At 45.8% G+C, this 18,882-nt stretch overlaps 1 protein-coding gene across 1 annotated transcript in view; it reads left to right on the top strand.

Annotated features, from left to right (window-relative positions):
- The first annotated feature begins 4,896 nt into the window (after positions 1–4,896).
- The window catches only part of PHF11 (PHD finger protein 11), a 38,802-nt gene continuing 24,816 nt past the window's right edge, over positions 4,897–18,882 (top strand). The window contains exons 1-4 of the mRNA XM_073669015.1: positions 4,897–5,211; positions 10,533–10,637; positions 13,818–13,939; positions 16,450–16,490. Of these exons, the coding sequence (XP_073525116.1) occupies positions 4,897–5,211; positions 10,533–10,637; positions 13,818–13,939; positions 16,450–16,490 (583 nt within the window). The remainder of the gene's footprint in view (positions 5,212–10,532; positions 10,638–13,817; positions 13,940–16,449; positions 16,491–18,882) is intronic.

Genomic DNA, 18,882 nt, shown 5'->3' with positions numbered 1-18,882 from the left:
TATACCCATATTCCTATGAGAAGTAGATGAAATATGTTCCTGGGCATGTGTATTTGTGATATTTCACCCATAATCCCCATACAGAACAATAGTTATACACATATTCCTATTGAATGTAGATGAAATATGTTCCTGGGCATGTGTATTTGTGATATTTCACCCATAATCCCCATACAGAACAATAGTTATACCCATATTCCTATGAGAAGTAGATGAAGTATGTTCCTTGGCATGTGTATTTGTGATATTTCACCCATAATCCCCATACAGAACAATAGTTATACCCATATTCATATGAGAAGTAGATGAAATATGTTCCTGGGCATGTGTATTTGTTATATTTCACCCATAATCCCCATACAGAACAATAGTTATACCCATATTCCTATGAGAAGTAGATGAAGTATGTTCCTGGGCATGTGTATTTGTGATATTTCACCCATAATCCCCATACAGAACAATAGTTATACTCATATTCCTATGAGAAGTAGATGAAATATGTTCCTGGGCATGTGTATTTGTGATATTTCACCCATAATCCCCATACAGAACAATAGTTATACCCATATTCCTATGAGAAGTAGATGAAATATGTTCCTGGGCATGTGTATTTGTGATATTTCACCCATAATCCCCATACAGAACAATAGTTATACACATATTCCTATTGAATGTAGATGAAATATGTTCCTGGGCATGTGTATTTGTGATATTTCACCCATAATCCCCATACAGAACAATAGTTATACCCATATTCCTATGAGAAGTAGATGAAATATGTTCCTGGGCATGTGTATTTGTTATATTTCACCCATAATCCCCATACAGAACAATAGTTATACCCATATTCCTATGAGAAGTAGATGAAGTATGTTCCTGGGCATGTGTATTTGTGATATTTCACCCATAATCCCCATACAGAACAATAGTTATACTCATATTCCTATGAGAAGTAGATGAAGTATGTTCCTGGGCATGTGTATTTGTGATATTTTAGCCATAAGCCCCATACAGAACAATAGTTATACCCATATTCCTATGAGAAGTAGATGAAGTATGTTCCTGGGCATGTGTATTTGTGATATTTCACCCATAATCCCCATACAGAACAATAGTTATACCCATATTCCTATGAGAAGTAGATGAAATATGTTCCTGGGCATGTGTATTTGTGATATTTCACCCATAATCCCCATACAGAACAATAGTTATACACATATTCCTATTGAATGTAGATGAAATATGTTCCTGGGCATGTGTATTTGTGATATTTCACCCATAATCCCCATACAGAACAATAGTTATACCCATATTCCTATGAGAAGTAGATGAAGTATGTTCCTGGGCATGTGTATTTGTGATATTTCACCCATAATCCCCATACAGAACAATAGTTATACCCATATTCATATGAGAAGTAGATGAAATATGTTCCTGGGCATGTGTATTTGTTATATTTCACCCATAATCCCCATACAGAACAATAGTTATACCCATATTCCTATGAGAAGTAGATGAAGTATGTTCCTGGGCATGTGTATTTGTGATATTTCACCCATAATCCCCATACAGAACAATAGTTATACTCATATTCCTATGAGAAGTAGATGAAATATGTTCCTGGGCATGTGTATTTGTGATATTTCACCCATAATCCCCATACAGAACAATAGTTATACTCATATTCCTATGAAAAGTAGATGAAATATGTTCCTGGGCATGTGTATTTGTGATATTTCACCCATAATCCCCATACAGAACAATAGTTATACACATATTCCTATTGAATGTAGATGAAATATGTTCCTGGGCATGTGTATTTGTGATATTTCACCCATAATCCCCATACAGAACAATAGTTATACCCATATTCCTATTAGAAGTAGATGAAGTATGTTCCTGGGCATGTGTATTTGTGATATTTCACCCATAATCCCCATACAGAACAATAGTTGTACCCATATTCCTATGAGAAGTAGATGAAATATGTTCCTGGGCATGTGTATTTGTGATATTTCACCCATAATCCCCATACAGAACAATAGTTATACCCATATTCCTATGAGAAGTAGATGAAATATGTTCCTGGGCATGTGTATTTGTGATATTTCACCCATAATCCCCATACAGAACAATAGTTATACACATATTCCTATTGAATGTAGATGAAATATGTTCCTGGGCATGTGTATTTGTGATATTTCACCCATAATCCCCATACAGAACAATAGTTATACCCATATTCCTATGAGAAGTAGATGAAATATGTTCCTGGGCATGTGTATTTGTTATATTTCACCCATAATCCCCATACAGAACAATAGTTATACCCATATTCCTATGAGAAGTAGATGAAGTATGTTCCTGGGCATGTGTATTTGTGATATTTCACCCATAATCCCCATACAGAACAATAGTTATACTCATATTCCTATGAGAAGTAGATGAAGTATGTTCCTGGGCATGTGTATTTGTGATATTTTAGCCATAAGCCCCATACAGAACAATAGTTATACCCATATTCCTATGAGAAGTAGATGAAGTATGTTCCTGGGCATGTGTATTTGTGATATTTCACCCATAATCCCCATACAGAACAATAGTTATACCCATATTCCTATGAGAAGTAGATGAAATATGTTCCTGGGCATGTGTATTTGTGATATTTCACCCATAATCCCCATACAGAACAATAGTTATACACATATTCCTATTGAATGTAGATGAAATATGTTCCTGGGCATGTGTATTTGTGATATTTCACCCATAATCCCCATACAGAACAATAGTTATACCCATATTCCTATGAGAAGTAGATGAAGTATGTTCCTTGGCATGTGTATTTGTGATATTTCACCCATAATCCCCATACAGAACAATAGTTATACCCATATTCATATGAGAAGTAGATGAAATATGTTCCTGGGCATGTGTATTTGTTATATTTCACCCATAATCCCCATACAGAACAATAGTTATACCCATATTCCTATGAGAAGTAGATGAAGTATGTTCCTGGGCATGTGTATTTGTGATATTTCACCCATAATCCCCATACAGAACAATAGTTATACCCATATTCATATGAGAAGTAGATGAAATATGTTCCTGGGCATGTGTATTTGTTATATTTCACCCATAATCCCCATACAGAACAATAGTTATACCCATATTCCTATGAGAAGTAGATGAAGTATGTTCCTGGGCATGTGTATTTGTGATATTTCACCCATAATCCCCATACAGAACAATAGTTATACTCATATTCCTATGAGAAGTAGATGAAATATGTTCCTGGGCATGTGTATTTGTGATATTTCACCCATAATCCCCATACAGAACAATAGTTATACCCATATTCCTATGAGAAGTAGATGAAATATGTTCCTGGGCATGTGTATTTGTGATATTTCACCCATAATCCCCATACAGAACAATAGTTATACACATATTCCTATTGAATGTAGATGAAATATGTTCCTGGGCATGTGTATTTGTGATATTTCACCCATAATCCCCATACAGAACAATAGTTATACACATATTCCTATGAGAAGTAGATGAAGTATGTTCCTGGGCATGTGTATTTGTGATATTTCACCCATAATCCCCATACAGAACAATAGTTATACCCATATTCCTATGAGAAGTAGATGAAGTATGTTCCTGGGCATGTGTATTTGTGATATTTCACCCATAATCCCCATACAGAACAATAGTTATACCCATATTCCTATGAGAAGTAGATGAAATATGTTCCTGGGCATGTGTATTTGTGATATTTCACCCATAATCCCCATACAGAACAATAGTTATACCCATATTCCTATGAGAAGTAGATGAAATATGTTCCTGGGCATGTGCATTTGTTATATTTCACCCATAATCCCCATACAGAACAATAGTTATACTCATATTCCTATGAGAAGTAGATGAAGTATGTTCCTGGGCATGTGCATTTGTTATATTTCACCCATAATCCCCATACAGAACAATAGTTATACCCATATTCCTATGAGAAGTAGATGAAATATGTTCCTGGGCATGTGTATTTGTGATATTTCACCCATAATCCCCATACAGAACAATAGTTATACCCATATTCCTATGAGAAGTAGATGAAATATGTTCCTGGGCATGTGCATTTGTTATATTTCACCCATAATCCCCATACAGAACAATAGTTATACTCATATTCCTATGAGAAGTAGATGAAGTATGTTCCTGGGCATGTGTATTTGTGATATTTCACCCATAATCCCCATACAGAACAATAGTTATACCCATATTCCTATGAGAAGTAGATGAAGTATGTTCCTGGGCATGTGTATTTGTGATATTTTAGCCATAATCCCCATACAGAACAATAGTTATACCCATATTCCTATGAGAAGTAGATGAGATATATCACCAGGCGTGTGTAACCCCGATATTCTACACATAATCCCAAATAGTTACAATCTGTTTTCCCTGGTTCTATTATTAAACTTTAATCCAGCCGTGTGGATGTTCTGATTCAGTTTAGTATTTCCATTGAATTCCCTCTGATTTCTTTCTATATTACAGGTCAAGAGTTAAAAACTGCTGCTTCTTCTAATCCAGTATCAAGGCCAGAAGTCATTTCCTGCTCTGCATTTGAAAAATGTGCTGCCTTCTAGTGGTCGAGTCTAGCATTGCAGCCCATCATCCCAATATGCCGTTTAGTACGTCCCATCTGTAACGCACTTGTTTTTACCTGATGTGATTATCAATAAGAAAGTGTATTCGGCTTTGTGGAGCTGTTTACTTAATGGTGTATAAAACACGAGGCATAAAAAGGAAAAACCGATGAAAACCACTTCTACTATGGATGAGAAACGGGTGCTCATCTGCGCATCTGAACTCGGCCTAAACGTGATGAGACGATCACGTGTTGTGGACGGACAGCGCCCTGGCCCCGCCCTCTTCCGGTCACACGCTCCGCCCTCTTCCGGTCACACGCCCCGCCCTCCCCTGGTTACACGCCCGGACGCTTTTTCCGAAATAATTACATACAAACAGAAACGGCAGTATCGCGGAGAAACGAAAGTAACCGGGCAGCCGCAGCTTGGAGACTCCGCCATGTCCCCGCAGGATATCTGCGACTTCTGCGGCTTGTCCGAGGGAAGCGCGACCGCCGGGGAGCTGCAGAGCACGGTGGACGGCAGCGTAGTGGCGCACTACTACTGCATGGTGAGCGGGGGCGCTGCCACTGTGTGTGATGGCGGCCGGCGGGGTCTAGGATCACCCTGTGTGTGATGGCGGCCGGCGGGGTCTAGGGTCACCCTGTGTGTGATGGCGGCCGGCGGGGTCTAGGATCACCCTGTGTGTGATGGCGGCCGGCGGGGTCTAGGGTCACCCTGTGTGTGATGGCGGCCGGCGGGGTCTAGGTTCACCCTGTGTGTGATGGCGGCCGGCGGGGTCTAGGGTCACCCTGTGTGTGATGGCGGCCGGCGGGGTCTAGGTTCACCCTGTGTGTGATGGCGGCCGGCGGGGTCTAGGTTCACCCTGTGTGTGATGGCGGCCGGCGGGGTCTAGGGTCACCCTGTGTGTGATGGCGGCCGGCGGGGTCTAGGGTCACCCTGTGTGTGATGGCGGCCGGCGGGGTCTAGGGTCACCCTGTGTGTGATGGCGGCCGGCGGGGTCTAGGGTCACCCTGTGTGTGATGGCGGCCGGCGGGGTCTAGGGTCACCCTGTGTGTGATGGCGGCCGGCGGGGTCTAGGGTCACCCTGTGTGTGATGGCGGCCGGCGGGGTCTAGGGTCACCCTGTGTGTGATGGCGGCCGGCGGGGTCTAGGGTCACCCTGTGTGTGATGGCGGCCGGCGGGGTCTAGGGTCACCCTGTGTGTGATGGCGGCCGGCGGGGTCTAGGGTCACCCTGTGTGTGATGGCGGCCGGCGGGGTCTAGGGTCACCCTGTGTGTGATGGCGGCCGGCGGGGTCTAGGGTCACCCTGTGTGTGATGGCGGCCGGCGGGGTCTAGGGTCACCCTGTGTGTGATGGCGGCCGGCGGGGTCTAGGGTCACCCTGTGTGTGATGGCGGCCGGCGGGGTCTAGGGTCACCCTGTGTGTGATGGCGGCCGGCGGGGTCTAGGGTCACCCTGTGTGTGATGGCGGCCGGCGGGGTCTAGGGTCACCCTGTGTGTGATGGCGGCCGGCGGGGTCTAGGGTCACCCTGTGTGTGATGGCGGCCGGCGGGGTCTAGGGTCACCCTGTGTGTGATGGCGGCCGGCGGGGTCTAGGGTCACCCTGTGTGTGATGGCGGCCGGCGGGGTCTAGGGTCACCCTGTGTGTGATGGCGGCCGGCGGGGTCTAGGGTCACCCTGTGTGTGATGGCGGCCGGCGGGGTCTAGGGTCACCCTGTGTGTGATGGCGGCCGGCGGGGTCTAGGGTCACCCTGTGTGTGATGGCGGCCGGCGGGGTCTAGGGTCACCCTGTGTGTGATGGCGGCCGGCGGGGTCTAGGGTCACCCTGTGTGTGATGGCGGCCGGCGGGGTCTAGGGTCACCCTGTGTGTGATGGCGGCCGGCGGGGTCTAGGGTCACCCTGTGTGTGATGGCGGCCGGCGGGGTCTAGGGTCACCCTGTGTGTGATGGCGGCCGGCGGGGTCTAGGGTCACCCTGTGTGTGATGGCGGCCGGCGGGGTCTAGGGTCACCCTGTGTGTGATGGCGGCCGGCGGGGTCTAGGGTCACCCTGTGTGTGATGGCGGCCGGCGGGGTCTAGGGTCACCCTGTGTGTGATGGCGGCCGGCGGGGTCTAGGGTCACCCTGTGTGTGATGGCGGCCGGCGGGGTCTAGGGTCACCCTGTGTGTGATGGCGGCCGGCGGGGTCTAGGGTCACCCTGTGTGTGATGGCGGCCGGCGGGGTCTAGGGTCACCCTGTGTGTGATGGCGGCCGGCGGGGTCTAGGGTCACCCTGTGTGTGATGGCGGCCGGCGGGGTCTAGGGTCACCCTGTGTGTGATGGCGGCCGGCGGGGTCTAGGGTCACCCTGTGTGTGATGGCGGCCGGCGGGGTCTAGGGTCACCCTGTGTGTGATGGCGGCCGGCGGGGTCTAGGGTCACCCTGTGTGTGATGGCGGCCGGCGGGGTCTAGGGTCACCCTGTGTGTGATGGCGGCCGGCGGGGTCTAGGGTCACCCTGTGTGTGATGGCGGCCGGCGGGGTCTAGGGTCACCCTGTGTGTGATGGCGGCCGGCGGGGTCTAGGGTCACCCTGTGTGTGATGGCGGCCGGCGGGGTCTAGGGTCACCCTGTGTGTGATGGCGGCCGGCGGGGTCTAGGGTCACCCTGTGTGTGATGGCGGCCGGCGGGGTCTAGGGTCACCCTGTGTGTGATGGCGGCCGGCGGGGTCTAGGGTCACCCTGTGTGTGATGGCGGCCGGCGGGGTCTAGGGTCACCCTGTGTGTGATGGCGGCCGGCGGGGTCTAGGGTCACCCTGTGTGTGATGGCGGCCGGCGGGGTCTAGGGTCACCCTGTGTGTGATGGCGGCCGGCGGGGTCTAGGGTCACCCTGTGTGTGATGGCGGCCGGCGGGGTCTAGGGTCACCCTGTGTGTGATGGCGGCCGGCGGGGTCTAGGGTCACCCTGTGTGTGATGGCGGCCGGCGGGGTCTAGGGTCACCCTGTGTGTGATGGCGGCCGGCGGGGTCTAGGGTCACCCTGTGTGTGATGGCGGCCGGCGGGGTCTAGGGTCACCCTGTGTGTGATGGCGGCCGGCGGGGTCTAGGGTCACCCTGTGTGTGATGGCGGCCGGCGGGGTCTAGGGTCACCCTGTGTGTGATGGCGGCCGGCGGGGTCTAGGGTCACCCTGTGTGTGATGGCGGGGTCTAGGGTCACCCTGTGTGTGATGGCGGGGTCTAGGGTCACCCTGTGTGTGATGGCGGGGTCTAGGGTCACCCTGTGTGTGATGGCGGGGTCTAGGGTCACCCTGTGTGTGATGGCGGGGTCTAGGGTCACCCTGTGTGTGATGGCGGGGTCTAGGGTCACCCTGTGTGTGATGGCGGGGTCTAGGGTCACCCTGTGTGTGATGGCGGGGTCTAGGGTCACCCTGTGTGTGATGGCGGGGTCTAGGGTCACCCTGTGTGTGATGGCGGGGTCTAGGGTCACCCTGTGTGTGATGGCGGGGTCTAGGGTCACCCTGTGTGTGATGGCGGGGTCTAGGGTCACCCTGTGTGTGATGGCGGGGTCTAGGGTCACCCTGTGTGTGATGGCGGGGTCTAGGGTCACCCTGTGTGTGATGGCGGGGTCTAGGGTCACCCTGTGTGTGATGGCGGGGTCTAGGGTCACCCTGTGTGTGATGGCGGGGTCTAGGGTCACCCTGTGTGTGATGGCGGGGTCTAGGGTCACCCTGTGTGTGATGGCGGGGTCTAGGGTCACCCTGTGTGTGATGGCGGGGTCTAGGGTCACCCTGTGTGTGATGGCGGGGTCTAGGGTCACCCTGTGTGTGATGGCGGGGTCCAGGGTCACCCTGTGTGTGATGGCGGGGTCCAGGGTCACCCTGTGTGTGATGGCGGGGTCCAGGGTCACCCTGTGTGTGATGGCGGGGTCCAGGGTCACCCTGTGTGTGATGGCGGGGTCTAGGGTCACCCTGTGTGTGATGGCGGCCGGCGGGGTCTAGGGTCGCCCTGTGGGTGTTGTGGGGGGCGGCGGGGTCTAGGGTCGCCCTGTGGGTGTTGTGGGGGGCGGCGGGGTCTAGGGTCGCCCTGTGGGTGTTGTGGGGGGTGGCGGGGTCTAGGGTCGCCCTGTGGGTGTTGTGGGGGGCGGCGGGGTCTAGGGTCGCCCTGTGGGGGGCGGCGGGGTCTGCACAGTGTAGTGCTGGGCCTGGGGTTGTACAGGCGGCCTGTAATCTCGGTGCGGTCCTGCGGCTTCCTCCGCGCTCTGTGTCCCGGGAGGACGGATATCTCCTCTCCCTGCAGTCAGGAATCCCTGTGTATTATCCCACAGCTTTGTATGGGTGATAAGGGGCTCATTTTTTCTGGGCACTCTGCGCGTAGGCGGTTTCTGGGCACGCAGATGCGGTATCTGGACATGCGTTGGTGTTATCTAGTATCTGGATCCGTGGTGCACTGCGTGGTGGCGTTAACTGGATACGTGTGGCTGTAGTGTTATCTAGGCGCAGTTTCACATGCTGTTCGGTCGTGTCCTCTGTGGGGCGCTCTGCTGTCGGGTTGTCTGGACCCTCGGTTACATTTGTGCTATCTGGGCACTGTTTGGCACCATTGGCTCTTTATATACTCTATTTTCGGGCACTGACTAGCTTGGCACTCTGTAGCATGTATTGGCGCTATTGGGGCACAGTTTCTAGCCGAGCACGTCCTGTTCATGGATGTCATGGGTGGCGGCATCTGAATAGCCTGTCTGATGCCACCTGACTGTAGGCAGACAGCTAGTAAGGATCATAATGCGGCTATTTGTACGTCTGCAGACTTATGACGTGTGCGGAGGCCATGTGCAGCCAACACGTATGTGTGTGAACTACGTCTGAGTTTCGACATATGTCGTCTACATCTTTATACCTTTTTTTTACTTTTCTCAATTAACTTCTAATGGTACAGACTGGAGGCCGCGTATGTATTATATGAATGTGGGCAACTTGCTGATAAGCTTTTTAGTACTGCACCGTGTTTGCTAAGGCTGTGTTCACATGGCTGTGCTGTATTCAGTCTGAGTGATGTATTCCACGCAGGATATTATTTTATTTTTTGTGCAATGGGTTCCTTTGGTGGACAGATGTCTCGGAATCAGGCGCAAATACATTTTCGTCCATGTTGTCCATTATTGTTGATCAATCTGTTCAGTGACATTGGGCAACAAATGTTCTTTTTAGAAATATTCTTTCTACAGAAATTTTTTTTTGGGTGAAAAAGATCTAATCTTTAAGGCTTGTGCCAATGACCGAGTGAGAATATATATTTTTCTAATTTTCTTTCTCGTTACACCGAACAGATGTATTTATTTTATATTTTGATAGATTTGACTTTTACAAATGCAGCCAGACCAAATGTGTGGGTTTTTTTTTTTTGTTTGTTTGGGTTTTTTTTTCTTTATTTTTAATGGGGAAAAGGGGGGATTTGGACTTGTTTTATTTTTTTTTAATACAGTAAAAAATGTTTAAAAAATATTTAATAGTTCCACTTAGTGGACTTGAATCTGCGATTGTCTGATCGCTTGTACTGTACCTAGCAGGGCTTCAGGACTACGACACATAGAGAAAATCACAATCTCCTATGAACGCCGGCCAAACGCTGGCTTTCACTGGAGAATGGTCATGACAAGCAAAGTGGTCTTCAGCAGACCCCTGCTGTCATGGCATCCCATTGTTGTCCCGCAATCTCGTCATGTAAATGTACATCATATGTCGTGATGGGGTTAAACCACAACATACCAAGAAGAGTCAAAAACATGATAAAAACGCATATGAAAAAAAAATGCACTTAAACGCAAGTAACCTAATGTAACTTCAAAAACTCATTGTGTGCACACAGCCTTATTTTATTTATTTTTTTTTTGTCTTTTAAAGCTGTTCTCCCCTATGGTTACTGAGAAAGACTCACAAGAGGATGCGGAAGGCTTTGGATTTAATATTGAATCTGTGATATCAGAAATTGATAGAGGACAAAAACTGGTAAGTTCATTCTATGCAGCGCTGAGTTTCTGTCCCTGTCTATAGTGTTGTTTCTAAAATGAGTCTATAACCTGTTACAGGTCACTATTAACTTTCCCAAACTAGGCCCAATTTGCCTCATCAGTATACACAGTAGATGGTCGGAGCTCTTATATTTGCCATTTGCTCTATGTAAACTCTGCTACTGAGGCCAAGAGGGCCAATGGCGGGCAGTATGTATAATGACCCCTCGGATCCTGTGCTGTGCAAGTGACTAATGATTCATTTTGGTTTTCCAATTGTATAACAATGTCACCTGCCCTCGATCTTTGGCTAAGGGCTCGTTCAGACGTTCATGATCATCGATCTCGTACCTCAAGGCACGGACTGATCACTCATCTCCTGACCCGGGCGTGATGGTGTCATATATTTCTACTAGCTATTGAACCCGTTCTACGCCCGGGTGGTATATTGTCTCCCATGTTGGTATGTGCTGCCCCCCACCTGGTATTTGTGCTGCCCCCACCATCCTATCCCGGTATGCGTGGCTCCCCTCATCCCCAATCCCGCTATGCGTGGCTCCCCTCACCCCCCCCCCCCCCCCCACTATACACACATCCCCAAAAAAATAAACAGTTATACTCACCTTTCTTCTCTGTACTCCAGCGCTGCAGCGTCCTGTTCTGCCGGAGGCCGGGGGAGGAGTGCGGCGACAGAGCACCGCGCTGTCTGGCGCCATTTTGCTGAAGACACACTGTAAATGTGTCTTCAGCACCATCTATGCACCATCCTGCCACAAGCCTACTGATATGACCAGAACTCGACAGCCATCCAGGCATCGACCGTTCTGGTCAGGAGACCCGCAACCGCTCCCTGATGTGTGAATCCTGCCTATCATGTCCACAGTAATGAATCGTTGGTCACAAGATAATTAACCCATTCCCATGCTTTTTATGTATTATTATTGCTCTGGGGTGCTATAGAGATCCCCAATTACTATGACATGGCATTATACAGCCAGCACCTTGCCATAATGGCCAGGATTAGAGAGGACTCCAATCCCTACCATTTGTGTCCTAAGATGCTGCTTTCAGTGGTTGACATAAGGATGTCCTCCATCACTCCTGTACCCCAATCTCACTAACTGCCTCTCAAAACCGGGTGTTGATGACTTGTTAAGGCAGCAAGGATCACAAAGCTGTATGCACCCTGACAGTTTTGGCATCAAAAATTGTAAAAAAAAAAAAATAAAGTCTTGGCTCTAGTGACAGAAATATAATATATTTATGTGTGTCAATATATTATGTTTTTTTTTTATTGTGCAGACATATTTAACCATAGGAAAAACTTTTATCTCTAGAATCATATTGATGTGCAGACAAAGTTAGCATATCCTTTTATAGTGAACATCCTAAAATAATATGCCAAAACTGCAGTTTTTATTAATCTCACAACCCTCAAAAAATGGAATAAAAAAAAATTAAAAATGTGTTTAACCAAATCAAGACCAGGCCGTTTTCCCCCCGTTCCTGACCAGGCACATTTTTATTTTATTTTTCGTACATGCTGTTTAAAGATCTGTAAAAATGTTATAATTTATATTCAATTATTTATATAATTCTGGCCATGTGACCAGAGTAGTCCATTAACCTCCTCCAATTAAAGGGATTGTCTGGTACTTTTAACACTTACCAATATCCACAGTAAATGTATGCCGCAAGTCTGTAGCGGGCGTATGCAGTTCACCCCATAGCTAGCAGGAAATGATTGTGTGTACAGCCAGGACCTGCAGTTACCAGCCACAGGGGGAGCGAAGCTCTGACAGCAGCATTGAAACCTACCCCGGCATGGGAGTGCGTCATTCTATGCGCCCATCGGCGCTGCCGTGATGCAATCTTGGGGTGCTGATGAATTGCTATGATGGTCAAAGTTCTGTTGAAGACCTCCTTGCCTATCAGCACATAGCTCCCTCGAAACTCAGGAAGCTTATAGCCACGTCCAGAAAATTCCAATATATATAAAAATAACTAACCTGATCTCACGCCAGGTGTGGGAAAGACTTAGTGCAACACAGTGGGAAGAGGGAAAGAGAGCCCAGACACTAGGGAAAGGGGGAAGTGGAGACCTCCTAGTCTGGTCTAGTGTCGCCCTGTCTCAACTACCGTCCCTACATTGCCTCTTCAGCAATCGCCGCGCGCGTGCCTCGCCCTGTCTTTCCCTGGCGTATGGCTAAGGCTAGGGATGGGAGGAGATGAGCACTAGTCGATCTCCACTAAACTCTATAGACAACAAGGATAGACAAACAAGGGGAGAATGCTTAGCTTTAGACGACTCCAGACATATGCGAACTCAGCCTCAAGCTCCAGAGAGGCCGAAGTACTGCTCTTGCTAAGCCTTCACAAGTAGTAATGAATATAGCTGGCACCTCCCTCTCAGACACACCAGGTATATATACACCCAGGCCAGGGAGCTAATTACCAGACAGAGGTAGCGGCTAGGTCCTAGAGACAGCCTCTCATCTAAGAAGTAATGCCAAACATAGAGATCTCCTGCAACCAACTGCAGGGTGACTGTCACCTCTGATATACCCGTGACACCTGATTAGTAAACACCATAAATAGGAAAGGATAGGCCATCAATATAAAAGCACCTGAAGTCCCTTTTTTTTTTTTTTTTAAAAAAGGCTTATGCCAAGAGTTGAGAAGTTAGAGGAGGCTGATGGTCAGCAGAGCTGTGTAGTCTGAGTAAGGTGGTACTAACAATTGCAAAAGGATAACCTGTAATACTTGTGTATTCGTAAGTCCCACAAAATCCTGTCTGTAGCACAACCTAAAAATACAGACTTAGAAACCTAACTTAGTGTGGGGGCGTGTTCTCTTTCTGCTGTGTTGTTGCCTGCTTAGGATTGGGCTACTCATATAGGGGGAAGAAGTACACGCCCCCCATGAAAACTAATAACACCCACTTGGACTTAGCAGAAAGTTAACTCATTAGGTCCTAAATACTTTAGGTTCTAATATCATCGCATTACAATATCATCGCGACGGAGAGGTAAAATAAAAAGAAACAAAACATTTTATTGCACTCTGTAGTCACCATTACATGCGCGTGAAAAAAATGGTGCAAGGTTCTGTTCAAACTTCTTTTATTTGGTAACTATTTTTCACTTACTTTTTATAACACACAAGTTTTTATTTGCAGCGATGTACTTTTTGTAAGAAACGAGGAGCAACGGTCGGCTGTGACGTCCAATCTTGTAAGAGAAATTATCACTATCCATGTCTAATAAGAGCTAAGGGCAAGCCCATTCCACGTAAATTTATGTAAGTTACATTTTGTTTTCAACTACATGAGCATAACTACGTGTGTGTGTATACAGTGAGGCGGCTAACGGTGTAATACATGTCGATTCTGACAATTGTTTCTTATCATATCTCTCAACGTCCAAATATTCATAGAAAATCTCTTTAGTTGGTCGCAATTGTGATGTCAGATCTTCAGGTTTGTTAAAAATTTTGAATGCAAGATGCAGAAATTGTGTGTGTCCGTGCAATTGCTCAAAAGGCTGGCAAATAAATGATCACTGTCATTTCAAAAAACTTTGTGAAAACCAATAGTACAAACTGAGTATAAGAAATTTTGTAATGTATCTTATCAGAAAAGTATGCTGCTTTCTCCACTTATCAGACACTTCCCCCCCCCCCCCAACCTTATGAACTCGACATCAGGGCTGTGGAGTCGGTATAAAATGGACTGACTCCGACTCCTAAAATATATAATAAATTTGTATCATTAGTACAATGCAGGATGTGCTGTAAATTTTTAAGAGTTTGGGAAAGTTATGAAATGTCCTATAAATGTCTGTTCTGTTCCTGATCTAAGGGTCTAGACTTTTAGTGGAGATGAATCTGTGCTGCACTTTATGTACCTGCTCAATAGTGAGGCAGTGCTCTGGATTTGGAGTCAGAAGTCGTTGTTGGTGGTTTGGCTTATTGACACCACAGCCCTTCTCGACATCCATTCTGATAAACTGCTCAAATCTTTTTTTGGTCAACACAAGGCGAACTGCCAGCAGAGTGAGGTTTTTGGTTATACCTCTTTTTACACTTTATGGAGATGGGGGGTGAGAAACCAGGCAGACACAGGCAGTTCATGCTGCAGCTTCTACAGATTTTTCACTTTAGTGCTGGATTCACAGCTACTCGGCTCAGAACGGCTGTATAATATCCTCCATAATGCTGTTTGAGTGCTACAGAGAAAGTAGAACTGGAATTTATCTCTGTATGTTCTGTGTATGGGAGACATCATAGCAGCTAATCTACACCTACTTGCTCAGAGATGACAGAAAAATAAGAACCAGAAGAGAAGGGAAAACTGGATACATATGCAGGATATAAGCCATAGAATGACCAGAAAAAGTGTTATTACTCATGCAAACACACATGACAGTTTAAAGAGGTTGTCCACTACTTTTATATTGATGAGCTGTCATTAAGAAAGGTCATCGATGTCTGATTGTGGGGGCGCGACACCCCGCTGATCAGCTGTTATCTGGGGTGGCTACCAACCTGAAGTACTCACTTGCTGAGCTGCTTCGTCTACTTGTAGTGGCCGCCGCAGGGTGCTACACATCGGCCTCCTGTTGATTTGAATAGGAGACTGATGTGCAGTACTCAGCCCGATGGCATAGATGAGGCAGTTATTTCAGGTCTAAACACCCTACAGTAAGGTCAGGTATGAGCAGTGACTGTGTTTCATGGATATACATCTCTCAACATTGAAATTGCAACACCAAGAAGGAAAGTTGTAGAATTATGGCAATCACAGAATTGGTAAAGAAGTTAATGATATGCAAATGATACAAAAATGGGAGCAAAATTTTCATACATCTTGATTTATTCAGTACTGAGTATGAGTGCCATGCACAGAAAGCCCTGTATTTACAGGCGGCATTGGCTGCCATCAGTGAAGTTATCAATGGAGACATTTTTCAAGACTACAACGCCTAAAAGTGTTACCATGGCCTGCAGTGTCTCCAGACTTGTCCCCATTGAGCACATCTGGGACGTTATCATTTGGTAATTGCAAAAAGAGCTGCCAGCAGCGGATCTTGATGATTTGCTGCCCATGTGGAGGAACATTCCTCAGACCAATATTAATAACCTCATTAATATCAGCTGTGTGTATGTGCGGGGATTTCTGCATGTGACGCTCATACTGAATAAATCAAGATGTTTAGAAAACGTTGTTTCCATTTTTACATGTCACTATCCTGTCTATTATCCTGTGAAGTCCACAACTTCTCCTTCTTGGTGTTGCACTTTCAGCCTTGAGGAGTGTATGAATGAAGCCTTTGAGTAGATCATCATGCAGCACGGTTCTCACTGTCAAAGCAACAAACTCCAACATACTGCATGATATATCATTGGGGTCCTTCTGCCCCTGTTGGGATCTATATTAAACGGCCTTATAAAAAGGGAGTCCAAGGAAATAGGGGGTCCAGATCCAAATGCAGGTAAAATCGTGATTTTATTGTTCATCCTTTAAAAAGATACACACATTGCAAAAATAAAATAAAAGGAGGAAACCTCTATGAAACTAACGCATTTTGAACTCCAAACGTTCTTAACACTGGGTATACCACAGAGGTCTTCCCCCTCTATTTTATTTTTGCAATGTGTATTTGTGTACATGTCAGTACCACACAAAGTCTTTCCAGCAGGTCACAGATCCATAGGTCGATATTACCAAAGTCTTAGCTCTTAATTGTAAACTGACTCTAATTTAAAAGCTCATTGCTCTGAATTAGACTTGTTACGATTGTGTTTTACAGTGTCTATTGTTCTAAACACAAATATTCGACCAATGCTAATGGTAAGTCAATTTCTGTTCCAATGTGTTATTGTCTGTAACTAATGTTTATTGGATGTATTCACACTATATTCAGCGCATACATCAGAAAAATGTCCTGATTTATCCTGGAGATCTAGAACCCTGATGTATGCAACTGCATCCCCCATAGGCTGCCTTCTAATAATAAAAAAAAAAAATGTATACCCCACAGGCTGCGCTAAATACACAGTTAATAATTAAATTGGCATTCTGTTGTGCACAAATACAGGTGCTTTTCACAAAATTAGAATATCATCAAAAAGTTAATTTATTTCAGTTCTTCAATACAAAAAGTGAAACTCCTATATAATGAGTCATTACAAACAGTGATCTATTTCATCTGTTTGTCTGTTAATGTTGATAATTGTGGCTTACAGTCAATAAAAACACAGAAGTCATTATCTCAGTAAATTAGAATAATTAACAAAAAACACCTGCAAAGGCTCCTGATGCTTTTAAAAAGGTCCCTTAGTGTGTTTCAGTAGACTCCACAATCATGGGGAAGACTGCTGACTTGACCAGGTGTCCACAAGGCAGTCATTGACACACTCCACAAGGAGGGTAAGCCACAAAAAGTCATTGCTAAAGAAGCTGGCTGTTCACAGAGTGCTGTATACAAGCATATTAATGGAAAGTTGAGTGGAAGGAAAAGGTGTGGTGGAAAAAGGTGCACAAGCAACCGGGATAACCGCAGCTTTGAAAGGATTGTTAAGAAAAGGCCATTCAAACATTTGGGGGAGATTCACAAGGAGTGGTCTGCTGCTGGAGTCATTGCTTCAAGAGCCACCACACACAGACGTATCCAGGACATGGGCTACAGGTGTCGCATTCCTTGTGTCAAGCCACTCATGACCAATAGCCAACGCCAGAAGTGTCTTACCTTGGCCAAGGAGAAAAAGACCTGGACTGTTGCTCAGTGGTCCAAGGTGTTTTCAGGTGAAAGTAAATTTTGCATTTCATTTGGAAATCAAGGTCCCAGAGTCTGGAGGAAGAGTGGAGCGGCCACAATCCAAGCTGCTTGAGGTCTAGTGTGACGTTTCCACAATCAGTGATGGTTTGGGGAGCCATGTCATCTGCTGGTGTAGGTCCACTGTGTTTTATCAAGACCAAAGTGAGTGCAGCCGTCTACCAGGAAATTTTAGAGCCCTTCATGCTCCCTCTGCCCACAAACTTTTTGGAGATGGACATTTCATTCTCCAGCAGGACTTGGCACCTGTCCACACTGCCAAAAGTACCAATACCTGGTTTAAACACAACAAACTCGGCCAGAAAACTCGTCTGACCTTAACCCCATAGAGAATCTATAGGGTATTGTTAAGAGGAAGATGAGACACCAGACCCATCAATGCAGACGAGCTGAAGGCTGCTATCAAAGCAACCTGGGCTTCCATAACACCTCAGCAGTGCCACAGGCTGATCACCTCCATGCCACGTCGCATTGATGGTGTAATTGATGCAAAAGGAGCCCCAAACAAGTATTGAGTTAATTTACTGAACATACATTTCAGATTTTAACCCCTTAAGCCCCGGAGCATTTTCCGTTTTTACATTTTCGCTTTTTGCTCCCCTTGTTGCTATAGCGTTTTTATTTTTTGGTCAATATGGCCATGTGAGGGCTTATTTTTTGCGGGACGAGTTGTACTTTTCAACGCCATTACTAGTTTTACCATATCCTGTACGGGAAAACGGGAAAAAAATTCCAAGTGCGGTAAAATTGCAAAAAAAAAATGCAATACCACAGTTGTTTTTTATTTTATTTTTTTTACCACGTTCACTGAATGCTAAAACTGACCTGCCATTCTTATTCTCCAGGTCATTACGAGTTCATAGACACCAAACATGTATAGGTTCTTTTATATTTAAGTGGTGAAAAAAAAATCCAAAATTTGGTTAAAAAAAAAAAAAAAAAAAATAGCGCCGTTTTCCGAGACCTGTAGCGTCTCCATTTTTCGTGATCTGGGGCTGGGTGAGTGCTTATTTTTTGCGCGCCGGGCTGACGTTTTTATTGATAACATTTTGGGGTAGATCCGATGTTTTGATCGCCCGTTATTGCATTTTATTGCAATTTTGCGGCGACCAAAAAACGTAATTCTGGCGTTTAGAATTTTTTTCTCGTTACGCCTTTTACCGATTGGATTAATTCTTTTTTTTTATATTGATAGATCGGGCGATTCTGAACGCGGCGATACCAAATATGTCTATGTAGGTTTTTTTTTTAATATATTTTATTTTGAATGGGGCGAAAGGGGGGTGATTTAAACTTTTATATTTTTTTATTCGTTTTTATATTTTTAAAAACTTTTTTTTTTTTTTTGCTTGCTTCAATAGTTTCCATAGGAGACTAGAAGCAGCAACTGTCCGATCGCCTCTGCTA

Source organism: Phyllobates terribilis, unplaced genomic scaffold (assembly GCF_046119375.1).
Source record: "Phyllobates terribilis strain yellow unplaced genomic scaffold, ASM4611937v1 Scaffold_2__4_contigs__length_985480577, whole genome shotgun sequence".
Taxonomy (NCBI): Eukaryota; Metazoa; Chordata; class Amphibia; order Anura; family Dendrobatidae; genus Phyllobates; species Phyllobates terribilis.
Note: the sequence above shows the minus strand (reverse complement) of the source record. Positions and strands in the feature narration are given on the sequence as shown.